The sequence below is a fragment of the Haemaphysalis longicornis genome, unplaced genomic scaffold (genome assembly GCF_048455015.1).
Source record: "Haemaphysalis longicornis isolate Haplotype H1 unplaced genomic scaffold, Haemaphysalis longicornis Haplotype H1 scaffold_7, whole genome shotgun sequence".
NCBI lineage: Eukaryota > Metazoa > Arthropoda > Arachnida > Ixodida > Ixodidae > Haemaphysalis > Haemaphysalis longicornis.
The window spans coordinates 119,115,955-119,133,447 of NW_027526422.1; the positions used below are offsets into that span (position 1 = coordinate 119,115,955).

Sequence of the window (17,493 nt, forward strand, 5' to 3'; positions counted from 1 at the left end):
GGTAGTCCTTTTGTTTTCTGCCGCGTTATTTATGATAGATCAGGATTGTCTATGTCTATATCGCACATCTGTATACTTAGCCTTAGCTCCCTGTCATTATTGTTCCTATTTTCATGCGGGGCTTTTGTGTCATGTAACGCTTGGAGTGCGCTGTCTTTGTAGAGGCCAATTAAGATGCTGCATAGCTCTTTGTGCGCCTCATTCTGCACTTGCGATTCCATGACACGCGCAAAATTCTTCTATTCGCGTCAACTTCGATTTTTGTTATCGTTGCACTTTCATGGTGGTTTCATGTGCGGAAGAAGAAGATACCCTTTGGCGCCACCTTTGAAAGCAGCCTTCTTGAAGTCGACACCTTAATGACCCAACACCACTGCGCGTGATTGGAGGTCATTTCTGAAGTATGGTTAATAGCTGCTGTAGTAAAAGTATAGTGAACTAGAATACTTGGTATTCTAGTTCACTATAATGAAAGTAGTCATTTTTGCGATGCACCTTAAGCATCCATCGCCATTGACAAGTTCATCCACATACCTTAGAAAGTATCTCACAAAACAGCTTCATGTTTTTAATAGTTAGTTATTCATTTATTCAGTTACAGCATACCCTTCAACGCTAAGGCATTATTAAAGCAAGGTAGTGGGCGTGAAATACAAATGGCAAGAAAGTCACTCTCTCAGTCCACTATTTTTAAGTCATAAAAAGCTAAAGAGAAGCACACAACTCAAAACAAAAAGAACGGCATCACCATTCACTAAGCGGACAACCAAACGTTCCAATGTTAGCCGAAGCAAGAGTAATTAAATTTATTGATTTCAACATTGATTGATTGATTGATTGATTGATTGATTGATTGATTGATTGATTGATTGATTGATTGATTGATTGATTGATTGATTGATTGATTGATTGTATGATTGCACGAAGCTACGGGTGTAATGGTGGCGAGGCGTATATGGTGGTACTGGGTGTGTTTTTATGGCGATGCTATTTATAAATGCGTTCTTGAATACAAATTTATTCACATGGGTGTTCTGCGATGTCTGTAAGTACGAATATAAAACAAGAGGCTCGTGACATCTTCTCATTCAGGTTTTCTTTTCACTCAAGACACAGACATGGTACGCAAACACAATTTCTAGCCACGCATTATCTGAAAGACTAAACTACAGCAGGAAAAAAAGGCCTTTAGTTGAAGCTTTTAAGACTATGATGGTCAAAGACCTACTAACCACATAAAGCTTAGTAGCGAAATATTTGGCATAATTTCTTGTTTAAATGTGGCGACGTCGCTCTGCTGACGCTCTGAGACATCGAAAGCAGGTGTCACGTGTCCCTTATTTTCTGAAGGCTATGCCTTGCAGTAGTCTATTCGAAAAAATATCTGGCGATATTTTTCCTGAGTATATGATTTCTTCTATAACGCATGGTATTCATATTATTTTTACCACGTCACAATGACACGGTATCCAAGGCGGTAAATAAAGATAATCTGGTGGTGATGTGTAGTTGTCCAAAAGTATTTATCTCTACGATATAGGTACCAAATCATTACATCCGTCCCGTTTCAACACAGACAAAGCAAAGTTCTACAAATATCCACTGATGGCTATCTTTACAAAAGGGCTCAATAACGTTACAGAAAGTTAAAACCACATGACATAGTGCGTCACCTGAAAGAAGTGTTTGCAGGACATTACTTGCCAATATCGACACAAACCGCGAAACAAAATTGTAATGATTATCCCTTAAGCGTTTAATTCAGCAACAGCACGAAGGAGTATTCAGCCTTTGTAGGCTTCTAACAAATCTAAAAATATTATCTCATCACGCAGTTACTATTTGGGTTCAATGTAAAGGGGATATTTAGGCCAATTGAATAGATGAATCGTAGAGCAATCTCATTCAGAACGTTTGAGCGACAAAAGACACTAACACACAAAATTATGAACACTCACTATAACGCAGCTAAGTTTACTTGATTCATACAGAGCTTCACAAGGCAAGTTTCAATATTTATTTTTTTCAAGATCAGACATTTGACCACCTCCTCATTAAGACTGACAAAGAGGAACACTGGGAGGCCCTCCTCCAACACATTGAAGCAGTTCTTCGGGGCGACTGGTAATAACAGCCCCCCCCCCACCCCCCACCGCTAAACAGACGCTTTATAGAAGCGCAGATGAAGATGTTTCTCTCTCTCTCTCTCTCTCTCTCTCTCTCTCTCTCTCTCTGTCGGGGTAGAGTTCAGCAGGTGAAAAACCAAGGCGTTTTTTTTTCTGCGCACATTGAGCAAGAAATATTAACGATAATTTATTCGCTCAGCTCTTTTTGCAGCGCCTTTAAAAAATCCGTTGTATCGACCGACGCATGTTTTGAAACAGTTGTCAGTGAAACTGAGAGCCTTTCCCAGCAGGAATGGAAGCAGTGACGTTTTGGTATTTAGGTCCGCAATGGCTCCAATCATAATGCCGCATGAGTATCCTGCTCCGCCCGCACAAGTAATACTGGACAAGACGCTGTGTCCAAATTCGCGAGTGCACTTTTTCTGAAAAGCGTGCAATGGGATTTCGGAACTATCCTTCTAAGCCAGTTTTGTTCAGAGCCGACACTGTCATCCTGACGTCCGTAGGCGACTTCTGCATATGCTTCACTCAAGGTCCAGAATTAGTTTTCCACTTTTGGCCTCCAGGGGCCGATCAGTACCCCCACTTCCGGATGCACCTGTTCCTGTAACAGGTCCCGATGCTCCGCTACTTCCAGACCCTCCGGAACCTCCAAGCACGCCCGATGCAATTCCCGTGGGTATCAACACTACTGCGCCAGCACCAGGAACGCCTCCGGATGCACCGCTTCCGGTACCGGCGATGCCCCCCATACCACCCGAGCCGCCGATTCCAGGGATGCCAGCAATTCCACCACTCCCAGCACCACCGATGCCAGGGATGCTTCCGGATCCGCCACTTCCGGTGCCTCCCATGCCAGGAATGCTTCCGCTTCCGCCATTACCAGTGCCACCAATTCCAGGGATGCCTGCCATTCCACCACTTCCGGTGCCACCGATGCCCGGTGTGCCTCCAGTTCCACCACTTCCCGTGCCACCAATTCCAGGGATGCCTACTATTCCCCCACTAATTCCGGTGCCAGCTATGCCAGGGATGCTTCCACTTCCTCCACTGCCAGTACCACCAATGGCCGGAATACCTCCGGTTGCACTACTTCCGGTGCCATTGACTCCTGGTATACCTCCGGCTCCACCGCTTCCACTACCGCCAATACCCGGAATGCTCCCGGTTCCGCCGCTCTCACTGCCGCCAGCACCCGGTATGGCCGCAGCTCCGCTCCCGGATGTCATATTGGTTGCCGCACCACCACCTTCGCCGCCTTCAGAGCCTCCGATAGCACTTTCAACCGCAGTGCCGTTTTCGCCACCGCTTTCATGACCAGATGAAGCAGGCGTTTTATTTTCCATGCCTGAGTCGCCCGTTGAACCTGCATTTATCAAATTTTCTGCTTCAGTCTGCGGTTGACACGTGGTTTGAACTGTCCCTGCCACATGAAGTTTAAATAAAAGTGAGGAAAAGGTAAACAATGTCCACAAACACAACACTGTAACGGTATGTTTTCTCCAACGCGCAACTGTTGTATGCTTACCACAAAACGTAGAACCCGGGCATTTTTTGCAAGTATTCTAAGCATGTTTCAGCAGTGTTTAAAATAAAAGAAAAAACTTCAAACTCCTAGAAACTGAAATCAAATTTTTACATGACGTTTTTGCTAAATACTGACCGTGCTCGTTACTGATTGATTGATTGTAGGGTTTTAACGCGCCGACGCAACGCAGGCGATGAGGCGCGCCGTAGTGGAGGGCTACAGATTAATTTGGACCACCTGGGGATCTTTAACGTGCGCCGAAATCTCGTACCCACGGGCGTTTTTGCTTTTCGCCTCCATCAGAAAAGCGGCCGCCGCGGCCGGGAATCGAACCCGCGACCTCGTGCTCAGCAGCACAACGCCTTAGCCACTGAGCCACCGCGGCGGGTCTCGTTACTGGATATTACCATTAGTTACTTAATTTACCGACAGACTGACTACAGACTCAGACCGTCAATTTTCTTCACTTCTGACTGTTTTGTGTTTTGTTTTATACCTTACCTCAAACCCACCGTCCCAGCACCGACCAACCTGCTTACTGGATCGAGTATTTATTTTGTTCACTTCTGACCATTTCATTTTGCACTTGATTAACAACCTTAGTACCTTCTTAGCTTAACAAAAATGCAGTCATTAGTTTGGCTGGGATTGACTAACAGGCTTCCGCAATTTTTGCTTCTAGATTCTTTTATGCAAATGCATTCTGCGCTATAAGGGACAAAAGACTGGTGTATTCAGTAGCGAGTGTCCCATACTTCGCACGTGCCCTGACTAAAACAAAAAAGGAGAACCTGTCGCGGAAACGGGAATCCAACTCACTGACAACCGGAATTACGGAAATCTGCCAACCACTATTATGCAGCTGCCCCAGTCGAAGCGCGGTTATGAGGAACAATTAGGCCTGCTTGCGTGCTTTGGATGCCAAAGCGTAGTGGCAGTCCCCGGCGATACTTTACTTCTTCATCGCAAGTGTGTCATGCTGTTTTCTGAAAGCTAGTGCAAAACATACTCGTAGCTTTTCAGTACCTACATATTTCAGTGTGACCTTCAGACTGGCCACGTGCGGCCAGTGACGGTGAGAAGGCTTTCGAGGTACACTTATGTCTGATTCCACGCTTTAAATCTGTAAGCTTTATCACTCACCCTGGCTATATTTTCCTTCTGCATCGCGTATCTATATTGCTGATTATATGGATATGCAGTCGTACGTATTTGTGCTTCCTCCGCAAAGACATTCTAATTACACTCAGGGCAATGTTGTGCTCACTCAAAAGAATTGGCCGATGACAAAAACCCAGCTTTCAGAGTACACTTAAGTCTGTATACGCGCTTCAATGTGAAACGGTACGGCTTCTTCCCGGAAGCTCCTTTGCGGTTATATTGGTTGTATTACGCTGGTTTCATGAACATACACCACATCACAAGTTCGTAGTTCCTCAGTACATATTTTCCAATGATTTTCCAAGTGGTCACATACCCCCTTAAGTGGTATTAACCGACCACGATGACAGCCACCTTCGGAAGATCAAGTCAACTCACCAATTCCCATATCGCAGCGTGAGAACATACCCACAAACCATTTCCAGATACCAGATCAGAGAGATTGGCCTGTGCAGATTACAGTTGCCATTGGAGGCTCACGGGCAAATAACCAAATTATTTTGCCGTAATGCTTTTCCATTCCAACGACGTACAGAGACTTAATTTCCCCAGTAATTTTATTGATGAATGCGTGTATTCCATCAACTAGCAAAAAGCGCACTGTTTTGCTGAATTTTCACTGGGTGCAAAATGCGCAAATGTCAGTCACAGTCCGGATACTTAAAGCTACTGAAAATATCAAGCACATTGCATATTTCCAAACTGCATAAAAATCACGTTCATGTAACATCAAATTAAACCCAGCCTTCACGTCAGAGAATAAACGTCTGAAACTCGTCGGTAAAGCAGATTTGAACTCCCCTCACCTTTACCAGCTATTGTTTTAATACCAAAAAACTGACCTCTTCCATTCTGCACTGACCGTAGGTGTTTAGGGAAATTAGTGTTAAAGTGGGGCTTTCTTTGGTTCTGCCCGGGGGTGTGCGCTCGTGATGATATCCTTGCCTAGTAGGTTACTCGCGTGATCACCTAGAGTAGCCTCGCCCGTGCGTCCAAAAGAATGACGCTAAGAATCTGGATATACGGGTGAAGACAGTTCAGCCTTCGCTTGTATATCCTCCTCAGGTGCGAGCGGTATCACTTTCCACTACTACGGGATCGTCTAGGCTGAGAGTAACAAAATACTCCTGTTGCGTCCAATGGACAACTCAATGCTTTTCACAAAGAGATCCATGCAGTCTTGCTCATCCCTCATAGGAAGTATTTATTTTTTTGTGCAAGCATTTTTGTGCGGCTACAATCAAACGTTTATACGACAACCTAAGCAGTTCGTCTGATTTGTGAATTCAAAAGTGTCAATCTATAACTGCACACCGGCAGATCTCACTTGCTCGCGCGGGACTGCTGTGCCTAGGGCGGTAAAACAAGTGACCAGAGTGTGAACGCGAGCACGCCCCGTACTGATAGAAAACTAATCTAACCAGAGGCACTCTTCGATTATACACAAGGCTCTGCGCATGGGCACCTTCCTTTTCTTGTTTATTATTTCTGAAGCATTTGATCTGCCAAGCGCCGCAGACGATATGCAAGTTCTTTTCATTTTTCTTCTACTTTCTGAAACAGACACTATGCAACATGTCACCGACCATTAATGGGATTTCCAAGGCCTGTTACAGACCCTTGCGGCAAATCCAAGGTTTTCGCTCAGTGGGACATCATTGCATTCCCGCTGAAAATAGCCAGGTTAATCGAGTTTTCGGTATGCCGGGCGTGTTATGGAGCCGAAGCACTAATAAGAAGTAAGCAAAATACCGCAAGAACTCGAGGATTACTTATATGAGCATGTACAGCAACACCAGGCACCAACATCACTTAACTTAAGGAAAAGTATCACGCGACGCTTTGCCCTACAGAAACTGAAACGTGTACGTTCTACCCGCCAGTTTATTTCTTACTCTGAATTACGTCGTTTGGACAGGCCAGCTCCAGCCTTTTAGATTTGGCGCGCAGCTGACGTTGGCGCACACTGCTGTACTGGATGTAGGGGCCAAAATTCCAAGTAAGTTGGATGTAAACATAAACAAGCTGATCGTCGTCTAAAATGGCATAGCCTGATGAGGTGTTCTAGTTACGTGATGAATAAAGTAAAAAACAACTTTCTCGTTTCCCTACCTAATGGCGGGATGCAAGTTCAATATACCTTACGTTATTATTAAGGCCACATGCTCTTGGCGGCGAAATACGCCGGACAAATGTTTTCATAATAAGGTATCGTTTTACAGAAAGCTGTTTTCAAATGTGTGGATGGAAAGCAAGTGCCCACTCAAGGTAAGAATGCGCTTGTATTGCTTTATTAAACAAACACTTACTGCAGAGATGTGCCAGAAAGATAACGAGCAGCGCTGTCCCCACGCTGCGCTTGAACAGCCACGGTAGCATGTTGGGTGCTTAGTACAGGTTCGAAGTTTCTCTGTCAAAGCAAGAAGAAAAACAGTAAGTTCGCAGGCCAAATCCTAATGACAGCCCTAGATGTGCATTGTCGTTGTTGCATACGAACCAAAGAGGAGTGCCTTGTGTACGTTCCACGGTAATTCTACGACTATTTTTGCGGTGTGAATATGGGCTCGTTTGTGCCGCAGGCCTACTCCGTGCCGTAGTCGCCCAAGAGTGTGCAGTTTTAATTCGAAAAGATCAAGTGCCCCCTTAGGCGTTTGCTTTTTTCATGGTCGACGTCAATTAATGGCCGACAATGAAAAAGCAAAAGGCAAACAAAAATGGAGTGGTGTATGATATAAACACGGGTACTACAGATTGCGAGTACAAAACGCACCCCTGCACGCGGGGCCTTGTCTTCATAAAAAAAGGTTGACCTAGACCTCGAAACGTTTGTTCCAAAAAGTATTTTCAGGTTTTGGGCATGAACACGTCCAACTTGCACCTCGGGTATAAGGAACGCGGTAGTGGAAGGTTCCGGATAATTTTGTGTCATCTCAGTATCTTCAAAGTGCGCCTAAATCTTGACACAGGGTCCTTTTCACTGTTTCATCTATCCGAAAAGCAGCCTTCGCGGCCGGAGCAAACTCACATCCTCGAGCTGACCAGCATCTCGCCTTAGCCACTGTGCCACCACGTGGTGTTAAGAGATAGATTAAAACCTGCAGATTTTACATGCACATTCCACTTACCGAGTAGCAAAGCACTTTTACCGCCAATATCGAATATGAACAGCTTTGAAGAAAAAAAGAGAAAACGATAACGTTAACAAAAAGGATAACGCTAAGAACAAAGCGAAAAAGGCCCGTGGCGATGCTGATGTGATGACACAGTCGCACCACTCGATTCCTACAGGTGTAATTTATACAGGCTAATCAATAAAGTGGCGAAGCATTTAGTCTATGTCTGTAAATGTAGGGCGAAGAAGGGTGATTCCTCAAGCCTTTCATTCATAGTAACAGAGAAAATAAGGCAACGGCGAAAAAAAATGGTGGTAGCGATGGCGATTGGAGGACACAATATAACCACTGGAGGACTAAATGAGGACATAAACATGGTAATTACCAAATTAGCAATGAACGTATACTCGAATTGTCGTAGTAAAAAAAGTCATACTAACCCACACAAAATTCGGGCAATCGGAAACATTAATGGCAATGGTAACGAGATGCCTGGCAATCACCATATACGCTTTGTCTTTGCTGTATATAATGCGCCGGTCTTTGAAGCGTCTACCTTACCGCCTACGCGCCGACCAACCAACGTTAGTGATTACCTAACCTGGATGGCCACGAAGTACGCAGCAGGAAATGCATTGAAAGGCAAAAATGCACCGCTGCTAGCAAGGAGGCAATCACCCTAACGGGCTCGCTACCATTAAAACCACTACCAGCCGACTCCACCGAAACCGTCACGGAAGAAGGCCCTCCCGCAAAGCATATAAGCATACATTCCACTTGTCACGCAGACATCGTCGCAATATAAGAAAGCAAACGACGACAGGCCTAACACTAGATGCAGAAAATCCCGCAGCTTCAAATAACTGTCTAGCTTTCGCAACCCCACAAATACTGACTTTCAACGGTTCCTCGGAAGTTTTAAGCTACTCTGAATAATGCCACCCTTATCATATGACTGCCACTTAGTCACTGCCGGACAGGGCCCATCGCATAGTCATTCCCACAACGGCTCTCTACCTGAGCCGTTCGAATAAATTCCTTAACCATAGCTTCCATGCACCGAGTTATTTTGTTTCCCTGCATCTTATCGCGTGCCCATGTAGAATTTCATTACACTTGAGGTCCGCAACTTGTTAGTGCACCCAATCACACGGCCGTACTAACCTCACTATGGTGTAACGAGTTAAATAACTTACACTAAAGGTTTTTAACCAAGCCTCTCCGTATTTCTCTTCCGGGGGTAATAAAGTCCACTCAAAGCAAATGCCATTATTCCGGGCATTACAAGTTGCACCCCGCTGAAATCAAGCTATACTCACCAGATATCTGGATGAACGTCTGTCTACCGCCGTCTGTTTTCAAACACTGCGCTACTTCTTTGGAAAACAACCCTGCTTTATTTGCTTCGCAAATACAGTCCACCGAAAATCACGTGCACGTCACGTTGCCGTAGCGCACGCATCGCTAGCGCAGCGAGGATAGCACGCAAAACAACAAACAATACAAGAAAACACAGGTTACTTCCGAAAATGGAGCGGAAATATTAGACCAGCTGGAGTACTGCGCATCGGCGCAATTCAAAATAGCAATCGTAAGAACAACAAGGCTAGAGTAAGGAGAAGGGGGATAGAGAGAAAGCAAAACAGATACTGCGGTATTTTCCAGCCAGATTCCAGAGCGAAAAAACATGTTTCTACTGAACCACACTTTGTGTTTCCGCGAAAAAAGAATGTACGATAGCAAAATTAACCTACCGGAACGCTTCCTACCTGCGTCACGGAAAGGTGTAGTATCGTCTTCTCTGTACAAAACATAGTCCGCCTTGGTGGTTGTTCTTTAGGAAGGAGTACAGCGCTGCCTGAAATAAATCCCACCGCCAAATGCGCATGCGTCACGTTGATAAGCTTTGCTTTCAACTAGTAAAAGCTCAAGTACAACGTCCAACTAGCAGATATTGAAAGAGGATTTAAAAAAACTCACCTGAAATACGCTGTAACAGGCACATATTATTTTACGTAACTTCGGTTGTACTGATTCCGCAATTCAGAGCATGAGCAACAGCTTAAATACCTTATAAGCATGTGTTTACGCTGGCTAGTTAGCGGGTTCTTAACGGGTGGCTTTCAAGTGCATACTACCTAGAAACAATTCCTTTTCCTTCGCTCTTTCCTCATAGGTGATGCTTGAATGTAGCAGAAAGGCAGAAAGGTCAGGAGTGTATGCTTTTAATGACATCGACTCCGTATATGAGCCGTTTTCTAGTTTATTCCTATTTGTAATTTTTGTTTTCACACTTTGTTTGTAATAAAGGAATTATATTCACTGTTTACACCCTCCAGGGGCACAAAACACGAAGCTTCCTTTCTTAAGCTAGACCACGCTTCCTAAACACAACAATCTTGCACAAAAGACTGCAGCCCAATAGATTGCACACTTTAGGACGCTTCTATGGTGACCTAGGATAGGGCACACTATGTTATCGTCTGTCCTTACCGTTCCCATTCTTTTTAAGTTTTCTTCTTTCTTCCCTGTTTTACCCTCTCCCACGTCTAGGATAGCAAACTAGGTCATAGCATGGTCAACATTCCACCTTTTCGTTAACCTCTTTCCCTTGTTTGCATTTGAGTAAGTTTCAAGCAGACAAACAGGAGTGCCTATGTGTGTGAGCCTAAATGACTGTTCTTCTTTTTTTTCGTCGAGACTGCAGAATAGTACTACCACCTGCAGCAGAAGACACAGCAACTAAAGGGTCGATAGTAAACTGCGTACACAGCATAATGCGAATGCCGGTGAGCTCCCGGAAAACAAAGCTAAAGATACTCCTCTGTGCGGCGTACTATCAGCAGCATTGGTGGTAGCCAACGTTACTACAGCTGCGCAGCAGCATTTAAAAAACATGTTTGTATACGCTTGGCGTCTGTTTTTGTTTAGTGCCTTGCAGGTTCAACTCGAACAGCAAGCACGCCATTATACCTTGAATCCTGCTCGTCAGAAGGCCTTTCGCTACGTCGCAGTTTTTTTTGTGTGTGTACCTCAGGAAGGGACCACGCCGCGAAACTAAAGGAAGCAAACTACGAAACCTCATTCAAAATTTTTCTCATTGTTTCCCAAAACCTTTCAGTCTTATCTTTCATAAATATTTCTTGCTTACGCTTGCACATAAGCTTATGCTGTAACTCACAACGCTTCCTTTATATCAGTAGGCATTATTCGCATGATTTCTATCTCGTTGACAGCGTTCAATGAGTGAAAGGTTGATGCCGAGTAATCCAGCCATTTTTGTGGCAGTGATAGTAGGGCCGCCGCCCTCGCCTAACCAGCTGTGTTTCCCAGAGATAAGTAATAAAATCTCAATTGAAAGAGGAAGGCATGAAGGATGCGTGAAGATGAATCACACTGTATCCACAGTCAGAAGTCTAAATTCGCCACAAACGATCACCTGTGATTTGCAAATTTCCTAATGAGTGAGAAAGTAATCAAACAAACTCGCTCCTGATTATTCGATCCCACAAATAACGTTATAAAGCTCAGAGAAAAGGCCTTCGACTTCCCTACTGGGCCCAGTACAAGGAACTTTCCTAAGATGGTATCCCCGTGCTGGCTGCTTTTCCTATGGACGCGAAAGCTAAAATACCTGCGTGACAAGATTTCCACGAACATAAAGGTCACGGGGGGAGGTAAAAATTAATCATGAGATCTCCACTACAGCGCTCCTCATAGCCCAAGTGTAGCTTCAGCGCGTTCAGCTCCACAATCAATCAATCAATCAATCAATCAATCAATCAATCAACCGAGCTGACATCTCAACATTCGATGTGGTGGTTGGGGTGAAGCCCTTCTTGTTTACACCGGCCGAACCAACTCCGTGGCCCACAGCCCGACAATTCACACCGTAACTAAGGGAGGTGTACTCAATCGTTCACATGAAGCCTACAATTCATATCATATCATGGTCCTGCTGGGACCATGGCCAGAACCGCAGTGTTTCAACAAGGCCTGCAAGGCAGTGATGGCATTTTTATAAATCAATGGTTTGGCAGCTAGATTGTAGCCCAATCCCGCTGTGGTAAACTATTGTACCTGGGGAGCTTTTCCAGAAGGCCCGAGTTCCGCCTACTCCCGAGTTTCCAGCTGCTTGGGTTATAAAAGTATAGATAGTGGAGCATTCGAAACACCTAGGGCGAAACCGCCGGAATCGGGCACAGCATGCCTGGCATATTGAGCGCGCTGTATTGGGGACGCTTACGTTTATAAAGTACGACTTGTGTTATCTTCCGCATGCAGCACCACCTGAAATCAATCTGCAATACTCATTCCCTAGCATAAACTAGATAGCCCCACTGCTACTTTGAAATCCCCAGCCTGGCTATTGGCCACGCCCTGCGCTGGGCGGTCCGTTTTTCTCGGTGCTCTGTTCTTTTACTAGAATATGTTTCCTACTTGGCTTGAGAAAAGTCCCAGTGCAGCTCTAGACAAGCACAAACCAAGTAATCAAAGGGGTCCATTGATGCGAATGAAACGCGCCCAGCTCCGACCATCAAATATGGGATTTGGTTACGGCTTCCTTGAGTGTGCACGGCGGGCGTTTATCAGAAATTGTCCGATGTCAAGAGCGTGTTTAAGCATTGGCGAGTGCGTTTTGCAGGGTGGTAGTGAGACCTACCTGTAAAGGTTCCTTGATGTGTGCGTCGCTGCCTGAAGGAACCCAGACAGTTATGTCGTCTGCATAGAGAGTGCTGCGGAGGTGTGGGATAGTGTGGAGGGCTGTAGCTAGGGGGATAAGAGCTATGTTAAAAAGAAGAGGTGATAGGACAGCCCCTTTGGGTGTGCGGCGGGCTGGCATAGGAAAAGGGGGGACTGCAGGGTGCCCAGGCGTATTGTTGCCGTACGGGGGGAGAGAAAGTTCTGGATATAGGCGTACCTGCTGGTGCCGAGGCCGAGTGAAGTGAGTAGACGTAATATGGCGGTGTGGGAAATGTTATCAAATGCTTTGTGCAGATCTAAAGAGAGAATGGCCGCATTGTCATGTGTAGGGCGGTGATGTAGAATGTCGTGGTGGACCTGTATAAGAGCATCCTGGGTTGAAAGATGCGGTCTAAATCCTACCATATTTGGGGGAGAAATGTTGTATTCAAGGTAGTGGGTGATTCGTGCGTGCATAACATGTTCCAATAATTTACCGAGACAAGAAGTCAGACAGATTGGACGGAGGTGCAGGATGCCCAGAGGTTTATTAGGCTTGGGGATAAGTGTTATATCGGAGTTGGTCCAGCTACTGGGGAGAGTGTGGTTGTGCCAGTGTGTGTTGAGTATGGTAGTGAGGTGGTCAATGGTAAGGTAGTCAAGATGTCGGAGGAGTGTATTTGTGATCCCATCCGCTCCGGGAGCAGTATGGCGACGGAGTGTGAGTAACGCGGCTTTCACTTCTTCGAAAGTGATGGAGGCATCGAGTTCGTCATTGGTTGGGCCATTGTTTTCAGGCTGCTCAGGTACGTCGGAAGCAGGGGGAATATAGACTTGTTTAAGTGTGCTAAGAAGTGCGTCGGGGTCCTGATTGAGGGAGTGCATCAGTTGTTGTACCCGGCCGTTGGTGTGGTGTTTGGAGTTTTCCGGATTGAGGAGGTGACGTAGAATGGCCCAAGTGCGTTTTGTAGAAAGCGTTCCGTTGAGGGAGTCACACAGCTGGTTCCAGTTGGTGCGGGCGAGGGTTTGTGCGTGTTGCTGCATGTCCAGTTGGAGACGAGCTAGTTTACGTTTGAGGGTACGATTGTGTTTCTGCTGCCTCCAGCGTTTTTTCTATGCCGCAGTAAGCTTCCCATAGGTGTTGCATGCGGGAGTCAACATAAGGTGATGGGGTACCGGGGTCTACAGGGTGTTCATGTTTGGTGCGGGTGGTAAGTAGTGCTCCACGCCATTCTTCCAGGGCATCGGGATCCTCGGAAGAGGGGGCTGGAATTTTGCGGCTGTCTTGGCGGAACGCATCCCAGTTCGTAATATAGGGTTGTTTAGATTTAGAGGGCCGGTAGGTTAGAGAGGGAAGGGCGAGTTCAATAATGTAGTGGTCGATGCCTAGTGTATGTGGTAGTATTTGCCAGTCTGCTGAGTGCATGTTATATGAAAAGGTCAGGTCTGGGTGGGTGTCTTTTTGTATGCTATTGACGCCTGTGGCAGCCGCTGCTGCAGAATGGTTTATTTTCATGGTCGCCGTAGCAGGCATATTTTCACCCCGACAGGTTTTTTAAACGAAGGAGGAATTTCGAGCTTGTTTTTAGCTCTCGAAGAGTGCTGCGCATTGTTGTGCAGTCGTCTGGTGACAGACCTTCGTTTGCGACCACTTAGAGGCAGCTTTCGCTCCATTACCGTAGAGGAGGAGCAAGTGTAGTGCGCGCTGCGGTTTTACGCGGCGGGCAGCTTCAACAGAAGCGTTGGTGGTGACCGCACCATCGACCGCCACCAGTCACCATCAACTGGTGCGTGCGCAATACGATCAGTGGAGATGTGTTTCCAAGACCCCCCTTTTTTTAGGTGATTTGGCGGACCACGGCCGGACTGGAGCAGCGGCGAGCGCGCACTTTGTGCGCGCCCGCCGCTCCTCCAGCCCGGCCGTGGGCGGACATGGCTTCCGCAGGTTCCTACCGCGCGTCTATCCGTCTGCGGCCGGAGCTTGCGCTTCAGTTATCGTCTGCTCGCAAAATAGTTTTTAACGAAGCGTTGCTTAACTGTGCATTTTGTTTATCATCAGCCCGGCAGACGGGCACCCTCAAGGGGCTGCGTTACGCTCATTTCTTGTGAAACGATTAGTGCCAGGATAGCTTATACGTCTTATATATGCTGTAAAGGAGACAGTCGCCGCATCCATAGTCGGTTGAGGTGGTTTATTCGCAGGGGGAAGTTGATAGGAACGCAAGTCCAAGCGTTGAGATAACCTAGCTCGTTTCTCGCGCATGCACCTGATGGGGTTCATCTTCCCATGACACGTCTTTGGAACATAGCATAGCGTCGGGATAGGGCATATTTCTACCTTCCTCTTCCATATGGCTGATGCTGGTACGCCGCATACCCCAATAGCTTGATGGCCTGTTGCATCTGATCATTATCCTCACTATAAAATCAGTGGCGTGTGCCTATTGTCAGAGGCGATCTTTACGCGTTCCACCGGGTTTTGTTCAGAGTCACCATCGTATGGCAGCAAGCAGAGCATGGAAAGGCAGTAAACGGGAGAGCTAGGAAAAAAGTAACCACGTGACACCAGTGGTAGTGGGAAGGGCGCGAAAAATGAGGGGGATATGAAGGGATTGAAATCTATGAAAAAAACGACTGTGGAGAGCTTCGAGCAAAAGCGGTGAATAGCAAAATAAAATCACGCAAACAAATCCGAAAACCTCTTCTCCTTGTTGCTATTCCTTCCTTCGTAACGCATGGCCACTTGGGGGATTGGCCCGCAATTGGGGCTTTGAGGAACTGACGTGCCTGGTTCGCAAAACTCCTAACACTGTGAATTTGAAAAGTAATAGTGCGTGCAGGCTCAAGCCTGAGCGTGATGTCAGTGGAGTAGGACAGGTGCACACACCCACCCAGAGCCCCGATTCTAGGAAGGATGTGGCGTGTTCGAGACTGCTCACCCACTAAGACGAAAAAAATAAACATAATAAACTGACGCAAACACGAAACAGCAGAAAAGAAGCCGTTTAAATGGTCCCGGCAGGACCACGATAACTTACCCATTATACGGCGCTCCAACCTTCTCTCTGCACTGTGCGTCGGTATTTTTTAAAAGTGGAGCTGTTCAAGCTTCAAGTAGGTCCGGTCACGTATGCAAAAAAATACCATGTAAAAAGACAGACGCTGTGATCCCTGGCGAGGAGGGAGAGCGCGAAAGCAGCGATCCTCAGATCACCCCTGAGGGCCCGCGCTAGCCTCCTGGCCTAGCCTCCCAGCAGGGTTCAACTCTAGTCAGGCCCAGCTTCCAGCAGCGCCGAGAGCTATCCTCGCAGCCGGGCTCCACTCAACTCAGGGGACGCGCAGAAAAAAAAGAAGGTGCGTTTACAAACCCAATAACTAGTGACTCCGCGCCGAGCACATCGTTTGGACTCCCGCAGAACATGAGTTGGCCAAACAACGAAGTCTGCAACTCCCGCGGAAGAAGAAGGCCAGCGCGAACGCCGTCATGTCGCTGCTCGAGAACGTCTTCAGAAATCCGGCAAAAGTTGGCCTCACCTCTCAACACTTAGCCTAGCCTACCATAAACATCGCATAACCTAACAAAACATAGCAAAGCCAAGAAAAACCTAAAATAATTTACCAAAACCGCAAGAAGCTAGGTCGACCCACATCTCTGATGTTTCCCCAGCCTTGAACCAGTAGTGAAATCTGTGCAAATTGTTTTTTTAAGTATTGGGACAGCTTCACAAAGTGCTATTATTCGTGCCTGACATGTTTAGAATCTTGCGTTTCTCAGTGAGATCCTTCGTTTTATCATACGGTTTACAATGGTTCTCTTCCCGCAAATACGGCGTCTATTTTTCGGTTGTTATTTGTTCCATCCTCTATATCCGCATCCTCAACTGCTAAGAGTGCGAGTTCATGTCGAACTGGGAGTGTAAGCCCTGAAATCATGTCACTTACAGATTATCAATCTAGTTTTGTTCCATTTATAGTCTTGCCGCCTCTCCTCTAGCCTACCCTAACTCTGCTGCTCATCCTCGGCTGTAAAATGCCTAAGATAAGCCTCCTAGGACGGCTTGGAATCGTAGCAAGCACATTCGAGGCCTACGCAGTGCAGGAACGCCCTCCGCGTCACCGCAGACGCTCAAACGCCAGGCTCAACAGGCAACATGCTTGAAACCTTAACACAGTTTCTTAAGAAAATTAGCCTCATCCCACAAGACACGTCTTTTGAGGAGCAGTTGCTGCTCTAAATTTGAGATGCCCGACATTAGAATAATGAATTTAACCAATCATACCAGGCACTAATCGCATTCATTTCTCATCGCATGCATGTAGTCTCCATTTGATTGTGAACAATACTATAAAAACTTCAAGGCTTCTGGCAGTTGTTCTGACAATTACAGATTGCTTCTCTTGATGACAACGCGACACTCAACTTGATATTGACAAAGCTCAACGCTAATAGAATTTTAAGCATCCTAGAATCCTTGCTTTTTCTGCTCAGAACCCGAAGACGCCCTCATAAAATGACGGAAAAATCCCACGACAAGCTACAGCGTCAAATATCCGAGCGTCATTGCACTTCCCTTTGGCAACTATTCTTAAACGTAAACTATTCCTAAACTATTCTTAGTCAGGCCATGCAAGTCGTCATAACGTCTTCGATCCCTGCTGGAAATGTACCTTACCTATCACCTAAACATCCAGCAGAGTACCAAGACTAACGCTTCAAATGCTGTCGACTCCGTTTTATGTGGACCCATTGAGTACTTTTCTAATTAGATTCAGATTCTTACGTTAGCTCAAGTAGGCACTCATTATCTTGAAGTTCTCCCCACTCCCGCCAGCATAAGTGTCATTTCACTTCACTTCTTCCTGCTACAAATTCCGAAGCTTG

At 46.2% G+C, this 17,493-nt stretch overlaps 1 protein-coding gene across 2 annotated transcripts; it reads right to left on the minus strand.

The window, feature by feature from the left end:
* Positions 1-563: 563 nt before the first annotated feature.
* Positions 564-9,310, minus strand: LOC144146884 (uncharacterized). 2 transcript variants are annotated; one of them, XM_077678843.1, is made up of 3 exons: positions 9,248-9,310; positions 7,125-7,223; positions 564-3,492 (listed from the first exon to the last, which is right to left on the minus strand). In XM_077678843.1, the coding sequence occupies exons 2-3, from the start codon at positions 7,192-7,194 to the stop codon at positions 2,651-2,653; spliced, it is 912 nt and encodes a 303-aa protein (XP_077534969.1). In that variant the 5' UTR covers positions 7,195-7,223; positions 9,248-9,310; the 3' UTR covers positions 564-2,650. The 2 variants fall into 2 exon arrangements, with proteins under 2 accessions (XP_077534969.1, XP_077534970.1); XM_077678844.1 differs by lacking the exon at positions 9,248-9,310 and adding an exon at positions 9,125-9,144 and having other exon boundaries at positions 7,125-7,225.
* Between the last annotated feature and the right edge of the window lie 8,183 nt (positions 9,311-17,493).

Coding starts and splice junctions, on each gene's coding strand:
- LOC144146884 (XM_077678843.1), bottom strand. CDS start 7,194: ATGCTACCGTGGCTGTTCAAGCGCAGCGTGGGGACAGCGCTGCTCGTT. Junction 3,493..7,124: donor CTTTCTGGCACATCTCTGCA/GTAAGTGTTTGT, acceptor TGATAAATGCAG/GTTCAACGGGCGACTCAGGC.